General features: G+C 49.0%; 1 protein-coding gene across 1 annotated transcript in view; it reads left to right on the top strand.

Annotated features, from left to right (window-relative positions):
* The window catches only part of LOC311138890 (proto-oncogene tyrosine-protein kinase Src-like), a gene marked incomplete at both ends in the record, with an annotated part of 38,428 nt that extends 30,563 nt beyond the window's left edge, over positions 1 to 7,865 (top strand). Inside the window, 2 exons of the mRNA XM_084173681.1 lie at positions 7,069 to 7,200; positions 7,657 to 7,865. Of these exons, the coding sequence (XP_084029807.1) occupies positions 7,069 to 7,200; positions 7,657 to 7,865 (341 nt within the window). The remainder of the gene's footprint in view (positions 1 to 7,068; positions 7,201 to 7,656) is intronic.
* Between the last annotated feature and the right edge of the window lie 3,748 nt (positions 7,866 to 11,613).

The raw sequence follows: 11,613 nt of genomic DNA on the forward strand, positions 1-11,613 counted from the left end.
GAGCTGGAGAGAAGGCTATCGGATTACGGGAGCCATTGGCGAGTAGAGGGAGGGAAGTTGTTGTGGCACGGCATGAGAGACTGAAGTGTGTTCCCAGTCTGGTCCGGTCCGTTCTTGATCCCCAGTTAAGGCCAGTGGTGGGTGTTCCCGGTACGGACCGGTCTGTTCCTACTCCACGCACCAGGTCCACGATGTGCGTCGCCAGCCGGCCAGAGTCTGCCGTCTGCCCTAGGGCGTCTGAACTGCCCGTCTGCCAAGCGCTGCATAAGCCGCCCGTCTGTACTGAGCCTGCAAAGCCGTCCGTCTGCCATGAGCCTTCAGAGCCGTCCGCCAGACAGAATCATACACCTGCTATGGAATCAGCAGGAGCCGACGCAGCCCATACTAGACTGGAAGCTCGGGTTCGGGACCAGAAAGAGCAACTCCTGCAGATGGGAGCCGCCCTGCTGGAGGTGATGACTGCAATCCGAGGCTGGGGTCCGCCTCCACCGCCAGCCTCCCAGCCAGCACCATCAGCCAGCCATGAGCAGCCAGATCCGTCAGCCAGCCATGAGCAGCTAGACCCGTCAGCCAGCCATGAGCAGCCAGATCCGTCAGCCAGCCATGAGCAGCCAGACCCGTCAGCCAGCCATGAGCAGCCAGACCCGTCAGCCAGCCATGAGCAGCCAGATCCGTCAGCCAGCCATGAGCAGCCAGACCCGTCAGCCAGCCATGAGCAGCCAGGTCCGTCAGCCAGCCATGAGCAGCCAGATCCGTCAGTCAGCCATGAGCAGCCAGATCCGTCAGCCAGCCATGAGCAGCCAGACCCGTCAGCCAGCCATGAGCAGCCAGATCCGTCAGCCAGCCATGAGCAGCCAGATCCGTCAGCCAGCCATGAGCAGCCAGACCCGTCAGCCAGCCATGAGCAGCCAGATCCGTCAGTCAGCCATGAGCAGCCAGATCCGTCAGCCAGCCATGAGCAGCCAGATCCGTCAGCCAGCCATGAGCAGCCAGATCCGTCAGCCAGCCATGAGCAGCCAGATCCGTCAGCCAGCCATGAGCAGCCAGATCCGTCAGCCAGCCATGAGCAGCCAGACCCGTCAGCCAGCCAGGATCCGCCAGAGCCGTCCAGCCAGGATCCGCCAGAGCCGTCCAGCCAGGATCCGCCAGAGCCGTCCAGCCAGGATCCGCCAGAGCCGTCCAGCCAGGATCCGCCAGAGCCGTCCAGCCAGGATCCGCCAGAGCCGTCCAGCCAGGATCCGCCAGAGCCGTCCAGCCTGGATCCGCCAGAGCCGTCCCGCCAGGATCCGCCAGAGCCGTCCAGCCAGGATCCGCCAGAACCGTCCAGCCAGGATCCGCCAGAGCCGTCCAGCCAGGATCCGCCAGAGCCGTCCAGCCAGGATCCGCCAGAGCCGTCCAGCCAGGATCCGCCAGAGCCGTCCAGCCAGGATCCGCCAGAGCCGTCCAGCCAGGATCCGCCAGAGCCGTCCCGCCAGGATCCGCCAGAGCCGTCCAGCCTGGATCCGCCAGAGCCGTCCCGCCAGGATCCGCCAGAGACGTCCCGCCAGGATCCGCCAGAGCCGTCCCGCCAGGATCCGCCAGAGCCAGCCAGCCAGGATCCGCCATCTAGTCAGGTGCTGCCCCTTAGCCCGGTGCTGCCCTTTAGCCCGGTGCTGCCCCTTAGTCCGGTGCTGCCCCTGAGTCCGGTGCCGCCCCTTAGTCCGGTACTGCCCCTTAGTCCGGTGCTGCCCCTTAGTCCGGTACTGCCCCTTAGCCCGGTGCTGCCCCTTAGTCCTGTACTGCCCTTTAGTCCGGTGCTGCCCCGTAGTCCGGTGCTGCCCCTTGTCCCGGTGCTGCCCCTTATCCCGGTGCTGCCCCTTATCCCGGTGCTGCCCCTTAGGCCGATGCTGCCCCTTAGTCCGGGGTTGCCCCTTAGTCCAGGTGGGGTTAGGTGGAGGGTGGTCATTGGGAGGAGGCTACCGAAGCAGGTTGTGACTGTGGTGGGGTGGGGATCACGACCGGGGCCAGAGCCGCCACCATGGACAGACGCCCACCCAGACCCTCCCCTAGTCCTGATGTTGGTGCGCCCGGAGTTCGCACCTTTAGGGGGGGGTACTGTAACACTCTGGCTCTATGGACGTTTATATTGAGCCAGGGTTGTTCATTTTCTTGTGTTTGGGTGTATTTCATTTGGTGGTGTTGGGGATGGGTGAGTTTCATTTTGTTTGTGTCATGTGGTGATTGGTCGATGACTCCCAATCAGAGGTAACGAGTGTCAGCTGTCGGCTCGTTATCTCTGATTGGGAGCCATATATATTCTGTGTGTTTTCTCCTTTGTGTTGTGGGTTATTGTTTCTTTGTTGCTGTTAGTAGTATTCAGTATAGAACTTCACGGATCGTCATTTGTTGTTTTCTTCGTGGTTGCTTTAAGTTAATAAAGTCATCATGTTCACTCGCAACGCTGCGCATTGGTCTCCTCCTTCAGACGATCGTGACAATGCCTCCCTACCTGTGGGTCCACTCTTGAGATTTCCTTTTCGGCAATTTTACTATGATTACTTTTTCCAGTGATCTCCTACCCAGAGGTCGCGCCTTATTCCACTATTCTAATGCCGCCAGTATTGCGTCCTCACACACGCGTGGGTCACCCCCAAAGTTCCCCGCTGATATTATGGGTACCGCCAACGAGGCCATTCCTCCTCTGTCGGCCACCACCAACACGTTCCGTACCGTGTGCTGGAGGTCTATTCACAAATAATCAGTCTCCTCCACACGTGGACTCACCGTAATGTAGTATGTATGGCCTTCTCAGTTTTCCCCCCATGGGGACTACACAATTTGGCCGTAGGTGTCCACCCAGTGCCGCTCTGCCTCCTCCATGGCCGGTCCCACGCCATCGGCCAGGGCTTTGGCCACCCCATGATTGAGATAAGATTTGTTCGCGTTCACTATCGCGTCTGCCCTACTCCCTGCTATGTTCCCTTCCGACATAGCTATTATTAACCTGGTTGATTATTACCGGTTCTGGTGGCAACCCACGGTCCCCACCTTTTGGGATCCCCCCTTCACTGTGGGGATTTACCCTTCTCTGGGGCAGAGCTGCGCTCAGTGCATCGGGACCTTGTGCCCTTTTTCCACGGCTGAGTTCCAGGGATTTGGGCCTGAGATACTGCATTCCCCGCCTGCACAGCACTTTCTGCCTCGCCAGGAGGGGCTCTAGGCAAGTTGCCTTTCCCCCTCCCTCCTGACCCCATCTCCTCTCCTGGGGTTAAGGTTTTTGGTGCCACTCTCTGGGGTAGTACTGGCGCCATTTCATTGCCATCTTCCTCTGCCCGGGAGTCTGACTCATCACAGTCCTCATCCAATCCCTCTAGCCATTGACCTACCCTTTCATCCGGAAACACCTCAGGCTCCAGTCTCGGGTCAAACCCTGACACCTCCGTCTAGAGGGACCTCCTTCCTTTATGTCTCCTCCATACTTCGGTGCTGTGTAACCATCCGGCCCAGAGTGCACGGTTCCTTTCCCACCGGCTCTCTCAATAGCCCCCCTTTGTCCGTTACATTCAAATCCTTTAGCAAGATGGCTAGTTCCTCCCTGTTTTTTAAGTAGGAGCCCCCAACCTCAGGCTCCGGCAGTGCTGGGGGACTCACATTCCCTCCCTCCCACACTTGCGCCTTGAGGTACTTATACGACAATTCATTAGGACTTACTATGGTCCCTATCGCTCCCCTTCCTAGGGACGCCATGGCCTTCCACCAAGCACCCCCACTGAACCCCACCTTCCCACATGGTTTCAGAGTTTCCCTCGGGGACCCGAGCTAGGAGAATGGGCTTCTCCTCCCATTGCTGATCTACAGTAATCCGGGGAATGGACCTGGTCGTATTGATAACCTTTGTTTCTCCCATACACGCTCAGTCATACCACTCAAAATCAGTTTTGGTTTAACCCTTTCATTCACCGTTGACCATGTTCCCTGGAGGGGAATTAACACAAAGTTGTTGGACAGAGCTTCGGCCATGATTAGATGACCCCTATATTCTCTTACCCATGGGATGTCGACTCTCCCTGGAGCAAGTTTTGATGGGCCTATCGAATTTAAACCTCCTTGTATTTGGGTGGGTTTTCCTACACAGCCTATGGTTTCTTTTGGTCAAATAATTGTGGGCTTTTTCAAGACTAATCCTTTAGTCGTGCCCAACCGAGGCTCTTTTTATTGAGCCCACCCAGGAACGCTAAAAATGTCTTGCCCAACTCACGCCTCTCCCATCAGATTAATGAGCTAGCCTAGGTTACCCCTGCTTCAAGCCTATTACCTACGGGTGTTGCCCTTCCAGCGCAGTCCCGATCCCAGCAACCCACTGATACCAGCCACAGCTGGAGTGGGAGAAACCTTTTTCTTATTAAGAACCACTCAGCAGGGCGTCCAGCTCGGGGGTAGGGCGACCCGTAGTTCGTCAGGCTCTCCTAGGGCTATAAGACCAGGGGAAATGGAGTGGTGAGTATACTTTCTCAGCTCGGCAACTGTTATCATTTAATAAATAGCTTAGTTTTACACCCACGTCACAAACCCTTCACCTGTGGACCTGGAGTTATTCACTGTAATGGGACCTAGTGTCCCACAAGATGAACGAGGTATAGTCACCGTGCCATGCCTTAGATTAACATCCTAAGACATTTTTCATACACAGCCTAAGCATGGACCCACACCGTTAACCAAGGGAGGATCTATCCGGTCTATTTCGGTCAGTGGCCCCTCTAGAGGAAACGCACTGCATGTGTTTATTCAAGCAAAGCCCATTACAGAGAGTCTACTTATCCTATGGATATCCTAGCTCCCAACATTGAGGAAACCCAATCCCGTTCCTCCTAAAGAAAAATACAAATTATATGACCCTGCCCCTGTGGGTTAAAAGCAGAGGCTTACCTCTAACTGAAAAAGTTAACAGGCTCCGATCTCAACAGCTAAAAACAGCAATTAAAGCTATAGCAAAAAATGCCCGCAAAAAAGAGAGGTGTTCTAGAAACAGGCTCTCTGCAGAAAAAGCAAAAATGCTGCCTCTATCTTCGGTGACGATGGTGATGGTGTGGACAGACTGGGGGCTGTCTCCGACGTCTCTCAGCTCTCTCCCTCCTGTTCCTCTTCCTGTCCCGTTGACTCTCCATCTTCTTGGCCTCCTGCTCTCTCCATCCCAGAACCCATTGTAGCTCGGCGGGGATGAGAGTTACATCCATCCCATGGTTCACGACAATGTACCTTTTTAACCTGTCTCTCCTCTCTGGGGAGTTTCCCAGTGCTTGGAAGGCAGCCACAGTGCATCCTTTAGTTAAAGGGGGAGATCAAGCTGATCCTAACTGGCCAATTTCTATCTTGTCCTGTTTATCAAAAGTTTTGGAAAACTGACTGGCTTGATGTCTATAGTATTCTCTCTCGTATGCAATCTGGATTCCGCTCAGATTATGGATTTGTCACAGCAACCTTAAAGGTCCTGAATTATGTCACCACTGCACTTGACTCTAAGCAATGTTGTGCTGCTATTTTTATTGACTTGGCCAAATCTTTTGATATAGTAGACCATTTCATTCTTGTGGGTCGGCTAAGGAGTATTGGTGTCTCTGAGGGGTCTTTGTCCTGGTTTGCTAACTACTTCTCTCAAAGAGTGCAATGTGTAAAGTCAGAACATCTGCTGTCTCAGGCACTGCCTGTCACCAAGGGAGTACCCCAAGGCACGATTCTAGGCCCCACGCTCTTCACAATTTACATCAACAACATAACTCAGGCAGTAGGAAGCTCTCTCATCCATTTATATGCAGATGATAGTCTTATACTCCGCTTGCCCCACCCTGGATTTTGTGTGAAACGATCTACAAAAAAGTTTTGTTAGTGTCCAGCAAGCTTTCTCTGCCCTTAACCTTGTTCTGAACACCTCCAAATCACAAGCTGCAGGCTAAGTTTAAATCTAGACTTGGTTTCCTCTATTGTAATCGCTCGTCTTTCACCCTGGCTGCCAAACTAACCCTGATTCAGATGACCATCCTACCCATGCTAGATTATGGAGATGTGATTTATAGATCGGCAGGTAAGGGTGCTCTCGAGCTGCTAGATGTTCTTTACCATTCGGGCATTAGATTTGTCACCAATGCTCCTTATAGGACACATCACTGCACTCTATACTCCTCTGTAAACTGGCCATCTCTGTATACCCGGCTCAAGACCCGCTGGTTGATGCTTATTTATAAAACCCTCTTAGACTCACTCCCCCCTATCTGAGATACCTACTGCAACCCTCATCCTCCACATACAACACCCGTTCTGCCAGTCACATTCTGTTAAAGGTCCCCAAAGCACACACATCCCTGGGTCGCTCCTCTTTTCAGTTCGCTGCAGCTAGTGACTGGAACGAACTGCAAAAAACACTCAAACTGCACAGTTTTATCTCCATCTTACTGACACTTGTAGCTGCTTCGAGTGATCTATTGTTGTCTACATTTTTGCCCTTTGTGCTATGGTCCGTGCCTAACAATGTTTGTACCATGTTTGTGCTGCTGCCATGTTGTGTTGCTACCATGTTGTGTTGCTGCCATGTTGTCTTAGTTCTCTCTTTATGTAGTGTTGTGGTGTCTCTCTTGTCGTAAAGTTTGTTTTGTCCGACCTTTTTTTTAAATACCAGCCCCTGTCCCCACAGGAGTCCTTTTGCCTCTTGGTAGGCCGTCATTGTAAATAAGAATTTGTTCTTAATTGACTTGCCTAAAACATTAAAATACTAAACCTGGTTTTGGAGGACCCTATTTAACCTGGTTTTCATTCCAACTGGTCTCTTGATGACTCACTGTGACTTCAGTGATCGTAATGAAGGGGCTAAATAACATGAGAAATGAACGTATTCTTGGATGCCGTGAAAGGAAAAATGTATATCGCAAACAGACCACTGGAAACGAGCACAATAGAAGGGCAAAAGTAAAGGTCATGTTTTCCATTTCAGCAGACTGTAGAGGCTCAAATCTAGCCTTGTTTTAGGAAAACATACTGACATTTTGGCTACCATGGTCTTTTATCAGAGAGTCATCAATCTCGATTTTGTTTCCACAGGAGCCAAGTTCCCCATTAAGTGGACGGCGCCAGAGGCTGCCCTCTACGGCCGTTTCACCATCAAGTCAGATGTTTGGTCATTTGGGGTCCTGCTCACTGAACTGGCCACCAAAGGCAGAGTACCATATCCAGGTACCATATACTTTATTTTATTTATTCTTTATGAAACAATTCTAAAGGTAGTCAAACACTGTATAGGTATAAAACACCAACTTTTTGACACACAATGCCTTCTTCAGGGTTCCATATACCAAATACTTTGACTAAACAATAGTCCAAGAGTAGCCTTTACATACAATTGCACTTAGAAGTGAACGGAAATGGAAGGGTTTGTATGTTCCGTGTGCTTATTATAGTATTCGTAAAGGAGGGGTTTGCATTGAAATATATAATTTGTAGCTATGGTTCTATTTTTTGGGCTAGTGGCAGATTCAGAATATGACCTAGAAAAGTTGTACAAATGGCTCTTTAAAACAATTCAGAAAATCTTTATAGAAAAATGCTGTCTAACACACTGTCTAATGTGTCCTCTCGTTCTTGCTCTCTCCCCTCTCTCTCTTTCTCCCCCACCCCAACCCCTCCTGTCAGGCATGGTGAACCGGGAGGTGCTGGACCAGGTGGAGCGCGGATACCGGATGCCCTGTCCCGCCGAGTGCCCGGGCTCAATGCACGAGCTCATGCTCACCTGCTGGAGGAAGGATGCCGAGGAGCGGCCCACCTTCGAGTACCTCCAGGGCTTCCTGGAAGACTACTTCACCTCCACCGAGCCCCAATACCAGCCTGGGGAGAACCTATAGGTCTCAGGGACATCAGTCCCACCACGGGACCACATGGGTGGACTCGCCCACCCCTGCCCACCGCTCACTTTAAACACTGATCAAGGGTCGGTTCTGCATTATTTCCCCCCTGTAATGGACAATGGTTAAGGATGTTTTAGGATTGGGGAGAGAGGGTGAGCTGATCCTAGATCTTTTGGTTATGAGTGGCTTCTAACCTGGAGCTACTGCATGGCTGGGGGAAGTGGGAACCGTTGGTAATAACTGATCCAGAGACAGGTTTTGTGGGGACGGTCGTAGTGTTTGAGGGTTGGACTGGTGTGAAAGGTGCTGATCCCAGATATGTGGGGGAAAGGTGGTGAGCAGCTGTAGTGTCCTAAGGAGGAGAAGGGGTGCAGTTGCCTCTTTAATTTAGCATTTACTCCACTAATGGTTAAGGTTAGGATTGGGGGAGGGGAAGCTCATCCTAAATCTGAAGCTAGGGGAAACTTCACCCCGGAGGACGGAGGATAATGAAATGGGACATGGCCACTGTTTTGACCCTCCCGCTCTGTTCTAGTACCCTTCTCCTCAAAGGCTCTGTCCGGATTCATTCACATTCCTCCCAAAGTGTGCACTTGTGCACTACCTGTCAAGCATTGGATTGGTGTAAGCATCGGCTAGACTAGAGGAAGTCTCCCCCATTGTTGAAATCTGGACGCGACCATAGAGCCATAGCATCTGACCTCTCCTCCTCCTCATTTTGCAGAGCACTGCCAACGTGGCATAGGTGCCAATGGAACGTCCGTCTATTGTCCCTCTCTCTGGTGTATGCCAAATGGCACCCTATTCCGTACATAGTGCACTACTCTTGACCAGAGCCTCATAGGCCCTCGTCAAAAGTAGTACACTAGGGCTCTGGTACACTAGTACACTAGTAGGGAATACAGTGCCATTTAGGACTGAGCCTCTGTGTGTGTGTGTGTGTGTCTCTCTCTCTGTCTATCCCTCTGTCTCTTTTTTCCTATCTCTATCTCTCTCCAGTATTCTCAAGTGCTGCTTACTCCAGGTCACCAGGTGTCTCCAAAACAAATCTCCAACGATTCATTTGGAAGGTTTTTCTTTGTTTGTCTTCTTTTGTTTAGTTGTTTTTTACGGATGCTGCTTCTTTCTTCCTCTGTCCATGTCAATAAAAGTTGTAAAGCTGCCAGCCAGTTTCACGTGAAACGTTTTGGAAGACTGCTTTATATTATACCCATAGAAGTGACGTCAAGCATACTCAGCGTTAATACAGACTCGCACTAGTAAAAAATGCTCCTGGGTCATGTTCATCATGGCACAACATTTTAAAACGTTTTGCAACAGAAAATTAACGTTTCTATTGGGCAAGCCCACGTTGTCCCTGCCTGTTTGTCTGTTTTATTCTGTTTGATACCTATTGAACACAGCCCTGTGTTTTGGTGCAATCAACCTGAGATTATTATTGTAAAAGGCTTTATTGATAAGGATCCAAAACATGAATTCTTAAATGCATTCCTTTTTATGGGGTTTATGGGAATTAACAATAAATTAATGATTAAACATGGAAATTAAGTAAAGCTTTGAGCCAATCGGATGTGAAGGATCGCGTTCATGCACAATTAGTTACATCTTTGTGAACCAAATCTAGCACAACAATCTATGCATGACTTAATCCCTTACAAATCTTAACATTACCACAATCCTTTACAGGCAATCCTTCAATTGCTACAATCCTTCATAGGCAGAAAGACGGGTGGTGAATTTAAACACTATTGTGCTGAGGTGGATGTGGAACCAGTCCAGCACAGTACTGCTCAGGTGATGGTCATAGGTTAGGTTAGGTTTAAAGGTAGACTCAGCGAGATGATATATATGCACAGAGTAAACAGTAGTAGAGGGTCAATTTCAGGATTTGGGGATTAACTGATTACATATAATTACATGTAATCAATTACGGGTTTATGTAATCTGATTACATAAAACAAACTAATTAGTTACATTACGAGCAAAAATGTTGTAATCAGATTAGATACTTTTGAAAAACTAGATGATTACTTCTTGGATTACTTTTAAATTCAGAAAGGATGTTTGTGAAAAAATACACATTTCTGTTTTCCTAATGACATTCAATTCAGCATTGAAAAAAGGTGCAACTTTATGTTTGTTCCATCTGACCGAGTTTGACCACAAGTCAGAGACCACTATGATGACACACAAAATGCGTTTGATGGATCCCTTTTCTCTACTTCTAATGCCTCTTAAAGTAATCAGATTACATTACTGAGTTTGGGTAATCCAAAAGTTACGTTTCTGATTACAATTTTGGACAGGTAACTGTAACGATTACGTTTAGAAAATAACCTACCTAACCCTGGCCAATTTTCGCAACAACCAGGAGCGTTGAAGCGCGAGGCTAAACTTCTCTGCTGTTTTGGTCCCGTAGCTACCACGTAGCAGCGTGAAGCGCAACTGTTTACATGTGCAGATACTCTGTGTGACTGTGTGAGAGCAAAGTCTTGCATCTTTCTCATCTCAATGGGCACGTTCAAGCTGATCATTTTTGTCAAGTTGGTGACTATCGTTGGTCAGCGCCTTTCAAAGTGTGTTAAATTCTGGGGATACAAATTTTACTACATGTCGACTGCATGAAATGTACAAAAATCATGTGATCAAAGGTCATTAAGTAATTTTTTATTTTTTTTACCTGCCTGCTTAACCCGGAAGCCAGCTGCACCGATATGTCGGAGGAAACACTGTTCAACTGACGACCGAAGTCAGCCTGCAAGCACCCGGCAGCCATCGCCTGCATTGTGGGAGGCTCTATTGCCAACCAATCATTAGGGTTTTTGTTTGATCCACACGAACGTCACCAAAGACATGACTGAAACAGGAACCAATTTGCAGAGATTTACAGTGGGGCCCGAAATTATTAACACCCTTGAAGATGATGAGCAAAGATTAGAAAAAATGACTGTATTAAATAAATAATTCAAATAGTGAGCTATATTGTATGCAAAAAAAGGGATACTGTATTTATACTAATACAATTGCTCAGAGAAAGAGATTTAGTTTAACAAGTAATTATAAAAAATCTTTAAAAAAAAGTAGGTATCAAAAGGGTTGACACCCGTTTTCAATACCTTCAATGCCCCACCTTGCAATGATAATGCCACTGCGACTTTTTCTAAAATGCTTTATGAGTTGGAGAACAGATAGGGAGGGATCTTAGACCATTAGATCTTAGACCATTCCTCCATACAGAATTCTATTTACTGCCCTCTTCAATTCAAACCACATGTTTTCACTGGGATTCATGTCTGGAGACTGAGTTAGCCATTGCAAAATGAAAATGTTGTGTCCAATTAACAATTTCTTTGTGGATTTTACAAAGATGCTCTTGTCCAGAGCGACTTACAGGAGCAATTAGGGTTAAGTGCCTTGCTCAAGGGCACACCAACAGATTTTTCCCCTAGTCGGCTCAGGGATTCGAACCAGAGACCTTTTGGTTACTGGCCCAATGTTCTTAACCGCTACCTGCCGCAGGGGTTATTGTGCTTGGGGTTATTGTCTCGTAGATACCATTTTTTTGTCTCTGCATTCAGACACAGCAACATAGAAATGGCACCCACGAGTTCATCTAACATGGGGAAGTAGATAAAGGGCCTCATTGCCAAAATCCTGAAGTATCCCTTTAACAAAGGCCCCAGGACCAGTGGAAGCAAAATAGCCCCGTAATATCAAAGATCCTCCACCATATTTTACAGTAGGT

The sequence above is a fragment of the Coregonus lavaretus genome, assembly GCF_964263955.1.
Source record: "Coregonus lavaretus genome assembly, chromosome: 12".
Classification (NCBI taxonomy): domain Eukaryota; kingdom Metazoa; phylum Chordata; class Actinopteri; order Salmoniformes; family Salmonidae; genus Coregonus; species Coregonus lavaretus.